Here is a 19,488-nt window from a genome sequence, read left to right on the forward strand (position 1 = left end):
TTAAAAGCTGCTTTTTCGATTTTGTTTTCAATAAAATAATTCACTCTATTTTTTGTACACACCTCGTACTTTATCTTTTATAAAATATAGATGTCCTCGCAATCTTTTATCGAATTATTTTGATAGCTCACGGTAAACAACACATTAGTATATTAACATTTCTACTGTCAAGTTACATAACGTACGTCAGAATCATGCAATTTCCAGTTGTTACTGTTGTGGAAGGTCAACTACGAGGATGCCAAAAAACAAACTTACTCGGAGATAAATTCTATTCCTTTTTGGGTATACCATTTGGAAAACCACCAGTAGGAGATTTGAGATTTAAGGTAGATTCATTATTCATTATAATTCATAGAATATTTTAAAATTTGCTCGATCTTGGCAATATTTGAGCGTGTGTTTAGTTTATTTTTATAACATGCGTGTATTTTTTCTGTAAGTTAATATTTAGAATTTAAAATAAACTACTTACTCTATGAAAATTATTTCAATTGGCTATCAACAATCAATTATAGCCACGTGTACGTGTTTGCTTTGGACTCTGCATATGACATATTTTAAACCGATAACGAATAAAGTTATATTAGATCTGTATTGATTAATCTGTTCATTGTAATCTTGGTACTTTTTTGCCCATTCGTCGCAATATATACTCAGTTTAATCTGATTTCTACTGAGCTATTCGGAATTGTTCAAATGCCGAATATATTTCGGCAAACTATTATTTTAGTTTCGAATTCCGACAATCAAACGAAATGGAAATGGACAATTGCCAAACGGCCTCAACTTTGTCATTCAATACATAAGTTTGGCACGAAAATATGTGCCTTTATGACTTCATTTTGTATTGAAATTAGTCTTAAGTTTTAAGCATGAATTCAATGAACGAACAAGAAGGAAATAGTGAAGAAATATTTCTCATTAGATACAGTAGATAGCGTTTTGGGGAAGAAATCTGGGAATTATACGATGTATTGCAGGAAAGAATGCCGAAATAAAATTTGTTGCAAGCTAAATAAAACGCAACAGTTAACGTCCCGGTGGTTCTTACTACAATAAATTGATAATATCAAGTTTTATCAATTTTTCGAACTTCTTGTTTCTTATACCTTTTTAAATGTATTTGTTGCTAAACTGTTTCAGGTTTCTTCTGAAAATTAGGTTTCAAAAAAAAGGAAAAAAATTAACTTTTCGACGTATTTCGGCCTTCATCGAGAGAAAGATAAATTAGCAACAAATATTAATATCTATTGGAATATTGAGCTGTTCTTATTATTGATAAATGACATTTCTTCAAATCATTAATATTGCAATCGACGTGCTAAACGTCTCTACATTGCCCAATCAACTGAATGCTGAATCAGAAATGATAATTCACCAAAATACATTTAAGGGTATCGGGACAAAAAATTCGTAGTTACCTTCAAAATATTCGCCAAAAACGTTGAAAATGCTTCAATTGAGGCACATTAAGAACATGCCTAGACTTCTCAATCAACTCTGCAAAAGTTGCCTCAACTTCCTTTGCATAATGAGCAAAAAACACAAAATTTCCTTCGGGATGCTCTTTCTTTATGAACGGCATTAATCTAGATCTAACATACTCTTTTTTTATGTATTATGACGGTTACAGAATTTCCAGAAGGACAAAGGTATGATGAAGAACAACTATGAAAAGATATCGCGAACTATACTAACACTTTCGAATTGAACTTTTTGTTTATTTTGAAATAAACTTCTGAAGGTACTTCCTCGCCTTTCTGACAATAACAACTAAGTGCCTTGATACTCGCCGTTCATTCCCGTCAAAAGTAAAATATGACTCATCGTCGATAACTATTTCCAAAGTTTTAACAAGCGAAAACTCGTTATCACAAGTTTTTATTTTTGTTTCATTTGTTACTTCTCGAAATATTTGGGTGCTGATTTTCTTAATTTTTAAACTACATTTTGTCGCTAATTAACTCCTAGTTTACCGTAAGACATTTCTCTTCTATTTTGGCTTTTTTTTGCTTTTTTGCCTAATCCTGGCTTTATATGTCTGCCTATTTCCAATGATGAATCGTGAACGATTTCCTCGTATCATGATTTTGTCCATAAAACTTGTCAATTATTTTACGTCGTTCGTTTTCTTTTAGAATTTCCTTACTTGAAACTAAACTTCCAACAGAGACGTACGGTTTATACTTGAGAAATTTGATATCTTCCAAATAACGTGAAGCAATAACATTCCCAATCGACGCCTACTTGCTAAGTTGTCTAAAAATGTACGGATTGTGACTATTGTGACTGAGTAATCTGAGTATGTATTTCGGTCAAATCGGTATATGAGTTTAACATATAGAGCCAAATTCTGATATAAAACTTCTATGTCAAATACCCGTATGCTTCTTATTTGAATAATTTTCGAATGAAATTCGCAGGTGTAAAATTTGTCGACGTTTTACAACAATATATTATGTTATCTAGAATTGTAAATAATAAAATAATGTACAAGTAAAATCAATTTTAATCACGAAATTCACATATGTTACACCTGGAAAACAATCTACATTTAAAACAAAAATAGCCGAATATCATAAAAAGATCCAGGCTTCAAAAAACTAATAACACCTGTTCTTTATAGTAGATCCTACGCCATTTTGATAAAAATGTATTTTCAAACTTCATATAACCATATTAATATCTCTAATGTTTAAACAAATATTCTACAGCAGATGAGAATATCTAGTACAAATTGACATTAACCCAGTGCACAAACATTGATCAATTTTCATAATTGAGTAATTCCAATCTCACCCAATTTAATAGTTTAATTCCCTATCTACCAATATCAATCACTAGGAGTTCGATGAACTGAACAAAATAAACATTATTGAGATAACTCACAATCTTAACTACTATTATATTAGCCATTTGTCGCTTGTCCTACTGTATTTTTCTGATATCGAAATTATAAATTGTTTTTAAATGCAAAGGAGGAAACCAAACCGGATAATTGAAGAAAATGTCGGCACCAAAAAAGTATCGAATTTGTTCACATATGCACGTATTCAAACATGGTTGAGATTTTATTCTCACACTTTTAATTTGTCTATTAGTTTATTTGTATGATTGTTTGTGTGTTTGTTTGCTCGTCTATTTGTTAATCTGTTCGTTTGTCTGTTTGCTTGTCTGTTTGCTTGTCTGTTTGCTTGTCTGTTTGCTTGTCTGTTTGCTTGTCTGTTTGCTTGTCTGTTTGCTTGTCTGTTTGCTTGTCTGTTTGCTTGTCTGTTTGCTTGTCTGTTTGCTTGTCTGTTTGCTTGTCTGTTTGCTTGTCTGTTTGCTTGTCTGTTTGCTTGTCTGTTTGCTTGTCTGTTTGCTTGTCTGTTTGCTTGTCTGTTTGCTTGTCTGTTTGCTTGTCTGTTTGCTTGTCTGTTTGCTTGTCTGTTTGCTTGTCTGTTTGCTTGTCTGTTTGCTTGTCTGTTTGCTTGTCTGTTTGCTTGTCTGTTTGCTTGTCTGTTTGCTTGTCTGTTTGCTTGTCTGTTTGCTTGTCTGTTTGCTTGTCTGTTTGCTTGTCTGTTTGCTTGTCTGTTTGCTTGTCTGTTTGCTTGTCTGTTTGCTTGTCTGTTTGCTTGTCTGTTTGCTTGTCTGTTTGCTTGTCTGTTTGCTTGTCTGTTTGCTTGTCTGTTTGCTTGTCTGTTTGCTTGTCTGTTTGCTTGTCTGTTTGCTTGTCTGTTTGCTTGTCTGTTTGCTTGTCTGTTTGCTTGTCTGTTTGCTTGTCTGTTTGCTTGTCTGTTTGCTTGTCTGTTTGCTTGTCTGTTTGCTTGTCTGTTTGCTTGTCTGTTTGCTTGTCTGTTTGCTTGTCTGTTTGCTTGTCTGTTTGCTTGTCTGTTTGCTTGTCTGTTTGCTTGTCTGTTTGCTTGTCTGTTTGCTTGTCTGTTTGCTTGTCTGTTTGCTTGTCTGTTTGCTTGTCTGTTTGCTTGTCTGTTTGCTTGTCTGTTTGGTTATCTATTTTTTTGTCTGTTTGTTCGAATAGTTTGTTTGGTTGTCTATTTTTTTGTCTATTTGTTTGTATTTTATGTTTGATTGTCTATTGTCTGTTTTTTCTCTGTTTTTTGTCTATTTATTTGTCTTTTTGCTTGTCTATTTGATTGCTTATTTTTTGTCCATTTGACTCTGTAGTGACTGTTAAATATTATAAGCTCGATTTAAATTCAAAAAAACTATGATTTTACAGATGAATTTGTTCTTTTAACAAATTATAACAAAATTACACTGGCAGTTGTTTGGTTAGGTCGTCGTCTTGCAGTCGAATGATCGCGAGTTCAAGTCTGGCTAAGGAAATATGCAATTTTGAACATATATGTAGTAAGTTCAGGAGGAATGGGATAAAATTTGGAACGTTCAGACTTCATGGCACAACTATGTTCATTAATTTTTTTTTACACATCAATATCTCTGTACTTACTCAATAATCCCTATATGGAAATAAAAAAATTATTAGTGGCCTATCAAAAGCAACTTGTAGAATATACCGTCGCCAAGATGCAGGAGTTTTCCTTGAAACACGTTCGCCATTCTCGAAAAATACAGAAGTCGCGGGGTATCGTATCTGGTGAATAAATTGGATATGGACAGATAAGAAGTTTGTAAGTAATCAGAAACGTATGAATCAAATAAATTTGTAGCACATATCATCGTCATCATTAAAAAGTCGCTGTCCCTTCTTCGTACTCAATACTCCGGCTCAATAGCATCCCAGTTTATTAATTACTTATTTGAAAAAACAATTTTACTACCCTTTGCTAGTCATATACTTATTCCAAAGTTTCATCAATGAATATATGAATATTTTTTTTGTCGCGAAGATCTAGAAGTCTCAGAGTGTGAAATCAGGTGGGTACGGTGGATACGTTACCAAGAAAATAGAAACTGTTTGCAAATGCTCTAATACCTCTTGTAAAAGTTATAATTTACAACTGAGCCTGAGCTTTTTTGGCACCTTTTGATAAAAATCTAGATGTTTTCTTGTTCAAGATCTATATTTCTGATAGACACGATCTCATTCGAAAGACATATCACACCTCGTACTTTTTGGGGAATGGTCAGAAGTATGCGATGTTATTTTAGAAACTTCTTGTAATAATAATATGTAATAATTACAATGAAATGTATTCTGTCTATTTTTTACAGGCTCCAGTACCAATCGAACCATGGAATACCATAAAAGAAGCAACCGTAGATGGTGATGCTTGTTATCAAAGAAATGATTTGACGAATATAGTTGAGGGATCAGAAAATTGTTTATATCTCAATGTATATACGAAGAATGTAAGGAAATTATTATAGATATTTGAATGTTAAAGAAACTCGAATCATCTTACTATACGTGTTCCGATTCGATTGTAGATTAAATTCATTTCTTTAGTAGTTAAAACTCGGTCAAATCATAAATCGTGAGTTTTGTTCAGATTAGAACCTAAACATAATATTGAGTATTAGATATACATATGTAAGCTATGACAATAATATATTGCCTTATACACTTGATATGATGCTTGATTTGATGCAGGGCAACGTCCACTAAATTGCATCTAGAATAAAAAAATAAGATAAAAATATTACATAGACAAATATCACTCGCCGCTTGACATTACGCAAATCTCTTGCCATTGGCAAACTTGAGTTTAGCTGTATAACATACATTTAGCGAAGACGACGGCTACACCGATTTGTCTACAGACACGGCAGACATTGTATTCTAGACTTCCGATTAAACAGCTGATTAAACTATCTTAACTTTTAAACTATCTATCCATTAATTAGTGATAATATAAATTCTCTTTGGAATACTAAAATAAAATAGTGAATTTATACATTTTTTTATGTTTAAGTTGCCTGAAGAGTCCAAGGAACTGAAGCCTGTAATGGTCTGGTTCTACGGCGGAGCATTTGTTCGAGGTTCCAATAGTTCCAAGTTATATGGTCCCGAATTCCTAATGACCGAAGACATCGTTTTAGTAGCTGTCAATTACCGTGTTGGATTTTTGGGCTTTTTGCAAACAAACGATGTATCCTTAGATGTTTTTGGTAACGCAGGATTAAAAGATCAACAACTAGGTCTTAAATGGGTTCAAAGGAATATCAGAAACTTCAATGGAGATCCACAGAACGTAACCATTTTCGGAGAAAGTGCTGGAAGTGCAAGCGTTCACTATCATGTTTTAAGTCCGACATCTAAAGGGTTATTCCACAAAGCTATTCTACAAAGTGGGTGTATACTGAATCCCTGGTCTTCTGCTAATAATTATACATTAGAATTTGCCAAATCTATAAAAGAAGATATCAAAACAGAAAGAGAAGCTTTAGAACTTTTGAGAAATTTATCGGTTGAGGAACTGTTTGAAGCTCAGAACAAGTTTCGCAGTGTGAGTACTTTGTAATCTACTAAAACTGCATCATTGAGCAGAGCTCTTCTACTATGTTAAATCCTGGTATTTCTTCTGTTTGTGAATAAGAGCTTGATGGTTGCTGATTTGTATCATCTTCCAACTGACCTTTTGCATTTCTTCTACTTAGTTGCAGTATTTTCGCCATCTAGTCTGAGGTGTTTGTCGTACCTATGAAGATTTCATCTGAGGTGTTCCATAATCCAAACGTAAGGGATTTCAGCTCCAAACTCGGTCTGATCGTCGGTAATATCATAACTGCTGAGTCCTCTATGTACAAGGATTCAAGGAACTGTGCCATTCTTTTGGATTTTTTTTTGAGACAATGTAGTGAAACGTCAATTTCTTCGTTCACATTATTTGAATAATAGTGGATAAATATTCCAATTAGATGTTCTTCCTAGATCTAGTTTTCGTGTCAAATTAACTTTCTAAGCATTGAAGCTTCGAATACAGACGACAGAGAATTCTACACCTTTAAAGAATCAGTATGTTTATAAATTCAACTATATTTTGCTGGAAGAGTCTCAACTTTCAAAATAATTGCTTTCTCACGAAATCGTTCTTTATCCATATTTTAAACTGCAAGGGCTCTCCAAGAATAGTAGAAAAATAAAATACTCCATCTAATTTTTTATTAATATTTATCATTTTCGTAAAAACATTTGTTTTTAATTTTTATAGCCGATAAGAGTGATAGCGCCATGTATTGAGAAGCCTAATCCAACTTCTATCCTCACATCTCCGCCAGCAGAAGTTCTATCTTCCAGTCAATATAATAGAGTACCAATCATGATGGGATTTTGTGACAGAGAAGGTCTATTGTTCGAATTCTATAGAAAAATTGCATCAGCTACTGGAAAAAATGAGTTTGAATTGAAAAAACCAGATAAATCTATGTTACTTCCACCTGGTTTGAACGGTGAAGATCCCCAAATCAAAAGTATATTAAATACGTTGGAAGATATATATTCACGAGAACCTATTTCCAAGGATGTATACGCGGTAAGACATTAAATATATGTTACAGTTAAAATCCTTTTTCAGTTAATTTTAGTTTTGACAAGGGAAGATTAGTTTTCACAAATCCATTCCGTCGAAACTAGGATTGACTAGTACCCTCGGCGGTAAAACTAGTTTTTGTCACATTTGTCACTAGGAAATAATAGAATTTACTAGATTTTTCTCATATAATAGAATTTTCAATTGATAGCTTTAATAGTGAAAAATAGTGTTTTCAGTTGAATAGTTTATTGTTTTAAAATTGTATTCTAGTATCTACCTTAGCCGGTGCCACGGCTAAGGTGGATACAAAGAGATAAAATCTTATCTGGGACTCCGTACATGCAGTGAATTTAGGGCTACACTACAATTACCATACAAACTATAAAATTTTATTTCAATTGATACTAGTTTCCACTATCCAATAAAAAGATGTAGTTAACTATAATTTAATTAGTAAAAACTAATTTCAACTGAAGAGGCTTGTGAGAACTAGTTTTTCCTAGTCTAAACTAGAATTAACTGACATCGGGCTCTAATTGTGATGTTCTGATGTTTGATGATGATAGATTTGAAAAATTTCGAAATTAATCGTTCAAAATGAGAAGTAATATTTTATGTATCTTTTTTCGAGTAGTAGTATTAAGATGTAGTAAAAGTCGAGTCTTCCATATAACAAGGAAGATGTGGTAAAGAAGTTCAAAGACAAAAAAAACGAAAATCGATTATACAAGAGAATATCAAAAATTATTTTATTAATTTCTTGATGTTTTAAAGCAATAAGAGAAAGTCGTTTCACTTTTACATAAAGAATGAAATGTAACGAAGGATTTTGCAATTTTCAGTGGCACCCCACTGTTGAAATAATTGAGTTGTATTATATTATAGTAGATAATGTTATAATAGAATGTTTTTATTGGAATTCAATGAAAATATATTATTAAATCCTTATCGAGAACTATTTAAGATGCAATTTTGAGAATCACCAACGCAAGAGAGAGCTAAAAGATTTTATTGTGCGATGTCAGGTGGATTTGATGAGTTTTCAATCTACACCCGATGGAAATTATAATTGGCTTCTCAATTATCAAGACGACGCTACCAAATTTTTGCATCTGGGGCCCTGACATTCAAAGAAGTAGCAATTATACATGGGAGACGTTGTTACCCTCAAAGTCAAGGTAGCGATGTCGGTAGGTTGCTACTTTGTACAGCAAAAGAAATCTTCTAAATATCGTTCTACATTTGATCATCCCATCTATGTTTTATTAATTATTTTTTGAAATATTGATATAATTTCACTTTATATATATTCAATCAAAAGTTCTCACCATTCTAATGCTACAAATGAATATTTTCATAGTTTTGAGTTTATCGGGGTCAGGATTCATTTGAACGATTACAAACCTGCTAAATACTTATGTTTTCGTTTAAAATTTTAGTGTTTTTATACTTTTTTAGTTGCACACAGATTATAACTTTGTAGCAGGCATAATTGCAGCAGCTAAGATTCATGCCAAAACGTCAGATAATCCTGTTTATTGCTATAGAGTCTCACTGGACGCGGGGTTGAATCTACTTAAGCATATCGGCAAGGTAACTGAACCAGGTAATTTTTATCATACATATATACATGTATTTGATTTTTAAATATATTCTTCGAAACTAGATTCACCTATGAATAATAGAATTTGAACAGGCAGATAAGATTTTTGTTTTATCGTATTGATCACAATTACAAATTAATTTGTAATAGAATTTACAAAATCCGTAATAGAAAACATAAATAATTCAGATGTATTCGTTTTTGAATGGTTCTATCTGCCCTAGTAAGATTTTTTTTCGTTTTTCAATACATTTTGAACCAATTTACCTAAATTCTTGTGGACCTAAACGCAAATAATGTTAAATACTTTTTTGCAAAGTATCTTGTTTTGGTATTGTAATTATTGAAATATATGTTTACTCATTGAGGAGTTTTTTTTAAAGTAAGTGTAATTTCAATGATGACAAACGCCCTCCAATTGGTTCCATTTATGTTTTAAATATTCGAAAATCGTTAGGAAAAAATTACTTAAAAAAAACACAATTTATTTGAAATCTGTTGAAGTCAGAGCAAAAGCATCATATCAGTTTAGATATTGTTAATTCTTATATTTATTCGCCTTGTAGTTATAACGCTTTAACTACGATTAATGGTCTGGATTTTTAAGGTACTTGCCACGGGGATGAGTTGGGCTACATATTCGATATACACATAGCAGCTGGTGTCCTGAAAAGAGGCGATATCGAGGAAAAAGCAATCAAGAATTTCGTGAAGTTATGGACAAATTTCGCGAAAACTGGTAACCCCACACCGCAAGGAAATGATTTGAATATAATATGGAAACCAGTTAGTGGAAACGAACTAAATTTATTAGACATCGGAACCGAATTAAGACCATTAACAGAATCAGAACCTGAACAAATGAAATTATGGAAACAATTATTTAAATTCAATCCTCTTTTTACCGATTTGTTGTAAATATAGATACTATAATAAAAGTTTTTGGAGAAAGAATAGTTTCTTTACCAAAAACAGTGTGTTCAGTAGGGACAACACCGTTCTTGGACTCAGTATTCAGTACAATCAATTAACTTTAAAAATCGGACGAGATTCCTATACAATCTTTGAAATGCTTTGGGATCAATTAAAAGAAATAATGATTTGAAACTTCCGTGAATGTGGTAAAAAAATAAAGTTTAGAAAAACTGAAAAACACGTTTTCAAATCACATCAATCTAAAAAGTTTTAAACAATGTTTTTTTAAAATAGTTTGATTACTTTTCAGTTTTTTAATTGATACCACCCTCTTAATAATGGCTTCGTTGCTTATATACCTACATCTCGTCGAAACTTATTCCGAGCTTTAATGGTAAGGTTTGATTTCTAACACGGAAATCGGAGATTGATAAACGTTTTCAAGACTATCTCTGATTTTATAACAACTAAGTACGTACGTAAAGAAATTTGCGGATCAGTTCTGATGACCATTTTTTAGCCATACGGAAATCAAACTGAAAACTAGCAAATGGATGCCGATGACTTGCACGTCTAAGGATGCACAAATCCAATTTTTATACGTTCATAAGTTACTGCCGCTCCAGTTTTGATTAGTTTTGATATTATTAATAAAATCCATGTAATTACTGAAAATATGTGTAGAATTTGATATGCAATATTGTGCAATGAATCTTCTAAACAAATTTTGATTAACGCAAAATGTTTTAAATCTAAATAAAGAAAATTAAGAACTTCAATTTTGATAATTGTAATCAAATATACACCGATATATCTATTACATAACATATGACCTCTTATCTTGTGCAAACAATCTTTGGTACGTCGAGAAATTTAATACTAAAAACTTGTTCACCTAGTGTGGGGAATGTATGTTTGATTTCATACTTTAAGAAGTAAAAAAAAGGTAGGTACGAGTTGTGTTAAAATAATAATTGAATGTTTATAACAATAATTACTTCTACAACAGGTATTTTAACAAGTGTACATGTGTTAAGACGACCAGTCACAACTTAAAACGAAAGTTATTTATATTGTTGATATATTTTTTGCATTTTTATAAGCAAAACATCAGTTCGATATCCCAATTGTTACAATAAAGTGAGAAAACAGCTAATCAATTGAAAACTGAAAAAATAAACCTTCTAAACAGGCAAATAATTATTTTCTTTCTTAGTAATAAAATGAGACTTGTAGTCAAGTGAAACTTAGTTTGATTTTATGAAAGTAGTATATTTATTATATGGATTTACAGAATAATAACAAATAATCTCAAATACTAATAAACTTGATTTACTTTTCATTTTTAGAAAATTACAAGATCATTTTTACTTAGATTAATTTCAAACATATATAAATTAAAAAACTATGAAGTTGTGGAAGGTCCTAATATCAAAAATATCTATTTTTTTACATTATCATAATTGTAGTTAAAACAATACTATATCATTTAATTGAGGACAAAATGATTTTTGAATTTTTATTATTAACACTTCTAGTACTAATAATAAAAACAAAGTTTGTACATTCAATTTAATTGCATTTGAACTTTTGAGTTTAATAACATTTATTTAAAATTGATACAAATAATCAGGTGCTGAACAGAATTGTTTCAAAAACATTGGCGTGTAAGAAAATTTGCTCCAGTGGCGTAAAAAATAGAGGGATAAAAGTGACAACTAAACCTGACAGCGCGCCACTGGTTAAATTTTGTTTATGTCATAATATTACTTTATTAAGGAGCATATTGGTTACCAAATTTGGAAAAAAATCTAAAGGCGTTCTTGATTTATGCAAAATTTTTGATTATAATGTAATATTTTGAATACCTTATATCTCAACAACTAGGCCCCGTAAGGGTTCGTAATTTGTAGGGGTAGAAAAAAACTATTTTAGCTAGAAACAATTATAAATAATGAAGATATGTAACATTATTTGGTGCTGGCTTTACTTTTATCAAGTTTTTGGTAAAGCTTTATGGAACGATATGCAGCAAATTAATTTTGATACATAAAAATCATAATATGATGGAAATGGCCTTCTGGAATGTTCAATTTCAAAGCAGACTGCAGTGTATAGGCATCATTACTTGCTTTTCTTCACATCATCATTGCCTCTGCTCAGTCACCTGGGAGGTTGCACTCCATCTTTTCCTAGGTCTTCCAAGACTTCTTTGTCCTGCTGGTGATTTGTCCCTTGATATTTTCATTTTATCTTTCTATCCTGTACCCAGTCATTGATGTTATCTATCCCACACGTTCGTCTTATGTTTTCACCCCTCTCTCTATCCATTAGTGTTCTTCCCGCTATTCTTCGAACTATTTTCATTTCTGTAGTCTCCAATATCCGTTTCGTTTTAGAGGTCTCAGGTCGGGTCTCTGCTGCATAGGATAATATAGGTCTGATTGCGGTCTTGTATATGCGGGCTTTTGCTTCAGTTAGAATGTATTTATTTCGCCAGATTGTGTCATTTAGGTACGCTGCTGCTCTTGAGGATCTTGTAGATTGGTTTCTTACTTCCGTCTCCACGTCCCCGTGTCCAGATATTTCGATTCCCAGATATTTAAATTTCATTTCCTGGTGTATTATTTTGTTATCCACCACAAGCTTACATCTGATCGGTGTCTTGGAAGTAACCATTGATTTTGTCTTTGCCGCTGATATTATCATATTGAACTTTTTCGCTGTTTTGTTAAATTGGTACAGTAGCCTTTGCAGATCGTCCTCGTTCTCCGCCAACAGTACCGCATCGTCTGCATAGCACAGGATTTTGACTTCTTTATTTCTCATTTCGTATCCTCTTAGTTTTAGATTATTAGATGTAGTCGCAAAATATTAATTTTTAATTCTAGATATAAATGGAGTCTCCTGTTGTAACTATAACCGAAGGAAAACTACGAGGAAATCAAAGAACAAATTTGGATGGAGAAGCGTTCTATGCGTTCCTAGGCATACCTTATGGGAAACCTCCTGTAGGAAACCTCAGATTTAAGGTAAAATTAATAATTGTATAAAAATGAATCGAGCGTACACTATAAATATTGTACATTATGATTTTATCCTCTTTCTTTTAATAGAACCGTGTCTAATTAATTTCGAATATTCAGCTGTCCTGTGCTTTTCTTGAGATGCTGCACTCATACCGTTTTTTATGGTTTGCCAAGTGCTCTCCGTATTATATTTTTGGCGTTTTATCTATTTCTCCCATCTGGTTTTTAGTATTCTTTTCTAAATCTTTTCAAGTATCTTGATCCCAATTCTTAGGCTCATTTCATCAATTGTTCTCAACGTTTTCATTTTATTCATTTTCTGAGTGAGTCGGTGGACTTATTGTGGAAGTGAGTCTTCAGTTATTCTATGTAAAAGTTTGGACAATGTAGGTAGAAGGCTTATTGAACGATAAGATGACACGTTGGGTCTTTGCCTAGTTTACCAATCAATATGATTTGTGCAACTTTATATGATTTTGACCAGTATCCGAGTCCCTGGAAAACAAAGAATACTGCTCTGCTGTTTTTCTTGATATTGGACAGGCTTTTGACAGAGTGTGGCATCAAGGACTGCTATACAAAATTAAAAGAACTCTTCTCCCAAACTACTACCCACTTCTGAAACTTTCCAAACAAAGTTAATGAAGAAAAGTTTACTATAGCAGTAGGGGTGCCACAGGGTAGCGTGTATACTGTATACATCAGATATACCAGCACAACAGGAACTTTTGCTGACGACACAATCATCCTCTTTACTGTCCAGGCTCATCTTGACCAATTACAGGGGTAGCTACAAAAATGGAAGATTGAAGTTAATGAGACCAAATCAATAGATGTAACATTCACGGTGAGGCTACATGTCCGCCAGTTAAGTTAAACAATACGGAAATACCACAAGCAGATAGTGCCAAATACTTAGGAATCCACCTAGCAAAAAACGAAAAAAAAATAAAAAATCGTTATCTACAAATCTGTCGTGAAGCCTATAAGGACATATGGAATAGAGCTGTGGGGCTACGCTTCCAAATCTAATACAAATATTATAAAGAGATCCCAATCTAAAATACTCCGTCAACTAGTAGATGCTCCATAGTATGTAACAAATCACACCATTCACGTGGACCTGAGAGTGCCCATTGTACAAGAAGTTATCCAAAAAAGGATTATCAAAGATCACAAAACCCAAATCCGCTACTAGAGGAGTTGTTAACGCCACGAAACGCGAAAAGACTGAAAAAAAATGGACAACAGACCTAATATGAGGTTTGGTATTTGGTTTGCATCTTTGATTATAACCATTGATTGAATCTTTTTATTCAAAATACTGATATTTTATTCAACTACCGGGTTCTTCATCCTGTATAGTAGGCCTTATCCATTTTCGATCTCCGATTCTGTATTGAATAGTGTATGTTGTCTCCCTGTTGTATCCTGGTTATGAACCGTAGTCCTTTGAACAATCCCTATCAGTTTACTTTCTCAAAGGCTTCAGTGAGGTCAACAAAACATAAAAATATAGGCTTGTTGAGCTCTATTTATTGACGTATTGCGCCCATCGTTGAAACTACAAATATTATGGTTCTTGTATGTGTGTTTACAGTTATTGACTACTTAATATCGAATCTTCTGGAGTTCTGGAGACATTCATATATATTTTTTCTTTCATTAATAGAATCACGGACATGCAGATAAAACTGATAGAAGCTCATAGAATCGTTAATTAAAGATAGTAGAGGTAAATATAAGTATTAAAATTATTGTTGAAAACATAATAAATAATACAAACTGATTCTAATATTCATTGGTCTGATTGAGAACTTGTCTTGAATCATTTTCATAATATTTTCAATCTTATTGTGTGGCAAATGTATAATCAAAGTAGAAAAAACTTTGCTGTACGAGATGTAGTTACTTTATAACGAGACTGATATTTATTATCACCACTTTCATGTGAAATTTTACAATAATCCGTTGCTCTGTTTTTTATAAGGCAAAATAAAAATACCAACCTACATAAGCGAAGGAAACGGCTACACTAGTTTGACTACAGACACGGTAGACATCCCATTGGAAAGAGTAGGTTTCAGACTTAACAGTCATCTCTAAACTTTGGCGCGGGCCTAATTTTTCTGTAGCAAATAGTCACACCTCTTATATTCTCGTTAATATGTTCTTGAATAATATACAGATTACCTAACAATTGGTAATTATATAACATTCTAGGCACCCGAACCAGCTGAACCATGGACTGGAATAAGAGATGCTACTAAACAAGGTTCCTGCAGTATTCACTGTAGCGAAATAACACGAAAAGTTGATGGTGCTGAGGATTGTTTGAACCTTAATGTCTTTTCAAAACAAGTGAGTACGAATTATCGTACCAAGCAAATTTATTTATTGTTCATCTGAGTATAAACCTCTATTCAACTTTTATTAACTATTTGAGCTACTTCATATTTTCATCCTAGATGCTTTTTATAACTATTTTAGTCTATCACTTCAACGTTTTATTTTATTTTTAGTCTCATAATAGCTTTTATATCTCATTTTTTTTTCTGTTACTCATTCTACAGCAATCTATAAACTACTAATTGTTTTATACTCCAGCTGCCTTCAGAAGATTCCTCGTTGAAGCCAGTTATGATATGGATTCATGGAGGCGGTTTCATTGTAGGATCGAATAATGTCCAGCATTATGGTCCAGAACATTTGATGCTTGAAGACATAGTCCTCGTAACAATAAATTATCGATTGGGATTTCTAGGTTTTCTTAAAGTAGATGATCCTTCATTAGAAATACCAAATAATGCAGGAATATGCGACCAAAGATTGGCCATGCAATGGGTTCAAAAGAATATAAAATACTTTAATGGAGATCCTAATAATGTAACAATTTTTGGGGAAAGTGCAGGGGGTATGAGTGTACACTTCCATGTTCTATCACAAGCATCGAAGGGGCTTTTTCACAAAGCAATTATGCAGAGCGGTTGTCTGTTCACTAAAATAGAATCACAGAGTATTGTAGTAAAAATGGCGCAACTGATTAATAAAAATGCGAAGACGGAACGTGAAGCGTTGGAAGTTCTGAGAAAAGTGCCAGAGGAAAAATTTTTCGAATTGCAAACAAAGTTTTTGGAGGTAAGTTAAAATATTACTCGATGTTTTGCTTTTGTTATGAATAGATCACGCCATTTTAACGAGAATTTTATACTTCACTCATAATATTGTATAATATTTTTTTGCGTGCTTCTTTAACCTTGTTAAATTTTAGGTTTTAAATACTAAAATACATGATGTTGTCAAATTCCAATTGCTACATTTATTTCTCGGCGATGCGTAGTACGAGGATGGTCCCAGAAGACTCTTTTATAATAAGAATCGTTAAACTCCTCAAAATAATCATTAACTGTCGATATCACCTCGTTATTTTTGGAAAATCTTTGACCGCCGAGCCATTTTTTCAAGTCTGGGAACAGAACATATTCTCAATGGGCTAAATTTGGTGAATAGGGTGCATGAGATATCAATTCATCAATTTTAGCCATTGCAATAAAAGTGTCTGAGCTGGTGCATTGCAAATGCGACTGTTTTTGCTTGTTTTCTTCGCTAAAACGTTGTAATAAGTTGTAATAATAACGCCAGATTTAGACCCCTCAGATTATTTTCCAAAATTCTTGTATTTTCTTTGTAAGGTCAGGTATAATTTCATCAATCTATCATGTAACACAAACTGTTGACCGGTCAGCTAATAAGAATTTTGTAAAGTGAGATACTTGATTGGCTGCTTCCTTTGGTTCCTTGCGATGTCCTTCAGATGGTATTTCATCGAACAAGGTTCAGGTGAACGTACCGGTAATTCTTCTTAGCTCATATTTGCTTATTGAAAGTGTCTTTTGGGGCTAATTTGTAGAAGTTATCTTAGTTAAATATAGAGTTTTTCATTGCAGAAATAATATTGTTATCAATTTGTTGAAGAAATGGAAATATAAATCATCTATAAAGGATCTTTGAACCAAAATAACTTTATTATTTTAGAAATTTCCTAGAAATAAACCTTTTCTCGTTTGGGAGGAATCAAGCTTTACACAAACTATACCAGTGGAACAAAAAATATTGTCCGAACAATATAATAAAGTTCCTTTGCTAGCAGGATTCACAAATAATGAAGGAATACTTGAAGATATTTTATATACAACTAATGTTATCGGTTCTGGCTGGGAATATTTCTTCGAATTCTCACGTTCTGTTGGTTTGAAAGAGGATCATCCAAAAAGGCAAATTATCCTTGATAAATTGAGTAAGTTTTATTCGCAAGGGAAATATGCCAGCGAAAAATATATGGTAAGTTATTATTTATTTCTCAATATAATAAGGTCATTCCTAACTATTTTTTTTTTCAGTGGACGACCGACTCTTTATTTATAATACCTACGATAATTACATCCAAGCTACATGCTAAAACATCGTCGGAACCTGTATATCTTTACAACATGTCTTTGGACGCTGGTCTCAATTTTTGGAAAAGGCTATTCGACAAAAATCATTATTCAGGTAAGCCTTCCAAACAAAAGAAAAGTTATGAGTTTCGTGCTGTTATAACACGCCTAGCAGTTTAATTTGTAAAGTTTGGTATGTAATATTTTAATGAAGTAATAAAATTGACATCTGATTTTAATGATACTTATAGTAAATTGTAAATAATCTAAGCAATTATACACAACCAGACGACAATTTTTAACAAAAATTGCAGTTCTATAATTGTATAATCTTTGGCATAAAAGGGATGAGGAATTTATGAAGCAAACATTATCTAATAAATAAATACTGGTCCAGATTATAGATTCACTGGCATCAGCGCGGACTATTAAGATTTACTGAAATGGCATAAAAAGTACGGAGCAGATGCCATTAAATGAAATATCTTTTTCAGTTTTAGTATAGACGCATCGCGTTCGATCTTTGCTCGATTTGAAAACGTTGTAGACTTCTTAAATCGAATTGTTAATCGATGAGACATTTATACAATCCAGAAACAAAGCAACAATCGATGGAATGGCGACACTCTGGTTCTCCAAGACCTAAGAAGTTTCGTGTCCAAAAATCTGCTGGAAAAGTTCTTGCTTCAGTTTTTTGGAATTGCCATGGAGTAATCATGATTGATTTTTCGGATAAGGGTAGAACAATAACTGGAGATTACTATTCGACATTACTGACCATTCTACGGAAAAAAATTAAAGAGAAAAGACGCGGGCAGCTATCTAAAGATGTTTTGTTTTTGCAGGACAACGCCTCTGCACACAAATCTTATGTTGCAATGCAAAAAATTCGTGATTTAGGGTTTGAATTACTAGAACACCTCCTCAATTCACTAGATTTGGCTCCGTTCGACTACCATCTCTTTCCTCAACTGAAAAAAAGTTCAAAAGGTCGTAAATTTTCTTGCAACGAGGAGGTAATAAAAGTTGTGGAGGTCTGGTTTGCAGAGCAAGAAGAAACATTTTTTTCGAAAGGTCTAGAGACGTTGCAGGTTCGCTGTAATGAATGTATCCAATTAAGAGGAGAATATGTTGTACGACCCCTGTATTATATCACGTAATAAATATGAATAAACATTTCAGGTGCCTCCCATTGTGATGAATTGGGATATTTATTCAACACTGCGATTGCTGCGCACAAACTACACAAAGGTCAATTAGAAATTTCAGCAATTAGACGCTTTGTTAAACTGTGGACTAATTTTGCCAAATATGGTAACCCTACTCCGACTGGAAATGATTTGAACATCACATGGAAACCGGTTGATAAGAATGAGGTTCATTACTTGGATATTGGAGAGGAACTTGTACCATGTACTAACCCCATACCCGATAGGTTAAAAGTTTGGAACGAGGTTTTAGAGCTTATTAATGCAAGCTCATAATTTTCATTTCGAAAAATGATTTTTGTAGTCGTAAATATACTTATGCATGAATAAAATTTGTTAAAAAAAATTCACAGTTTTTCTGTATTTCATTTATGTAACACTCTACACCTAAACACCTAACCTAATCTAACCGAACTCTCGATCAAAATAATCAGTTTTATTTGACATAGTAATGAAATCTTGAGTAAGTAAAAATCTGCTCTGATGGTTTAAAATGTGAAACACATATCAAAATAAACGGGTACACAATAGGAACTTTCAGTACTTTGGATAAGCGAAAGAATAAGTATATGCGACAGTGAAAAGGGCAGAGAGAATATATATAATTAGACGAAGTTTAAGCAAAGAGAAATACGAAGGCTAGTGAGACGTTAATTGACATAAGACTAAAAATGTAGCATTAATGTTTCAAATCTGAGAATTCCTGAAAATCAAGCATAAAACAGAATCAATATAACCAGGAATTAAGTCTTCAGGACTCAATAGTAAACCCAAATACTGAAACGAGTTTTAAAAATACCAAAAGGCTCATGTCATGATGCAAGACAACGTTTGAGAAAATTGCATGCAAGTCTCTTG

At 32.7% G+C, this 19,488-nt stretch overlaps 2 protein-coding genes across 3 annotated transcripts; both read left to right on the forward strand.

Moving 5' to 3' along the window:
- The first annotated feature begins 114 nt into the window (after positions 1-114).
- On the forward strand, positions 115-9,993 carry LOC130900334 (esterase FE4-like). The gene is made up of 6 exons (XM_057810874.1): positions 115-329; positions 5,179-5,316; positions 5,880-6,413; positions 7,119-7,439; positions 8,898-9,045; positions 9,650-9,993. Exons 1-6 carry the CDS (start codon positions 195-197, stop codon positions 9,958-9,960), a joined length of 1,587 nt encoding a protein of 528 aa, XP_057666857.1. The 5' UTR covers positions 115-194; the 3' UTR covers positions 9,961-9,993.
- Positions 9,994-10,762: 769 nt separating this feature from the next.
- LOC130900335 (juvenile hormone esterase-like) lies at positions 10,763-18,985 on the forward strand. 2 transcript variants are annotated; one of them, XM_057810875.1, is made up of 7 exons: positions 10,763-10,903; positions 12,849-12,989; positions 15,210-15,347; positions 15,594-16,124; positions 17,022-17,327; positions 17,387-17,537; positions 18,605-18,985. In XM_057810875.1, the coding sequence occupies exons 2-7, from the start codon at positions 12,855-12,857 to the stop codon at positions 18,904-18,906; spliced, it is 1,563 nt and encodes a 520-aa protein (XP_057666858.1). In that variant the 5' UTR covers positions 10,763-10,903; positions 12,849-12,854; the 3' UTR covers positions 18,907-18,985. The 2 variants fall into 2 exon arrangements, with proteins under 2 accessions (XP_057666858.1, XP_057666859.1); XM_057810876.1 differs by having other exon boundaries at positions 10,788-10,900; positions 12,847-12,989.
- Positions 18,986-19,488: the final 503 nt, after the last annotated feature.

This window comes from Diorhabda carinulata, chromosome 12, assembly GCF_026250575.1.
Source record: "Diorhabda carinulata isolate Delta chromosome 12, icDioCari1.1, whole genome shotgun sequence".
NCBI classification, from domain to species: domain Eukaryota; kingdom Metazoa; phylum Arthropoda; class Insecta; order Coleoptera; family Chrysomelidae; genus Diorhabda; species Diorhabda carinulata.

Excerpts from the sequence above, each read along its gene's own strand:
- LOC130900334 (XM_057810874.1), top strand. The coding sequence starts at position 195 with ATGCAATTTCCAGTTGTTACTGTTGTGGAAGGTCAACTACGAGGATGC. Across the intron at positions 5,317-5,879 it reads TCAATGTATATACGAAGAAT|TTGCCTGAAGAGTCCAAGGA; the intron begins GTAAGGAAATTA and ends TTTATGTTTAAG. Across the intron at positions 6,414-7,118 it reads CTCAGAACAAGTTTCGCAGT|CCGATAAGAGTGATAGCGCC; the intron begins GTGAGTACTTTG and ends TAATTTTTATAG.
- LOC130900335 (XM_057810875.1), top strand. The coding sequence starts at position 12,855 with ATGGAGTCTCCTGTTGTAACTATAACCGAAGGAAAACTACGAGGAAAT. Across the intron at positions 12,990-15,209 it reads TAGGAAACCTCAGATTTAAG|GCACCCGAACCAGCTGAACC; the intron begins GTAAAATTAATA and ends ATAACATTCTAG. Across the intron at positions 17,328-17,386 it reads ATGCCAGCGAAAAATATATG|TGGACGACCGACTCTTTATT; the intron begins GTAAGTTATTAT and ends TTTTTTTTTCAG.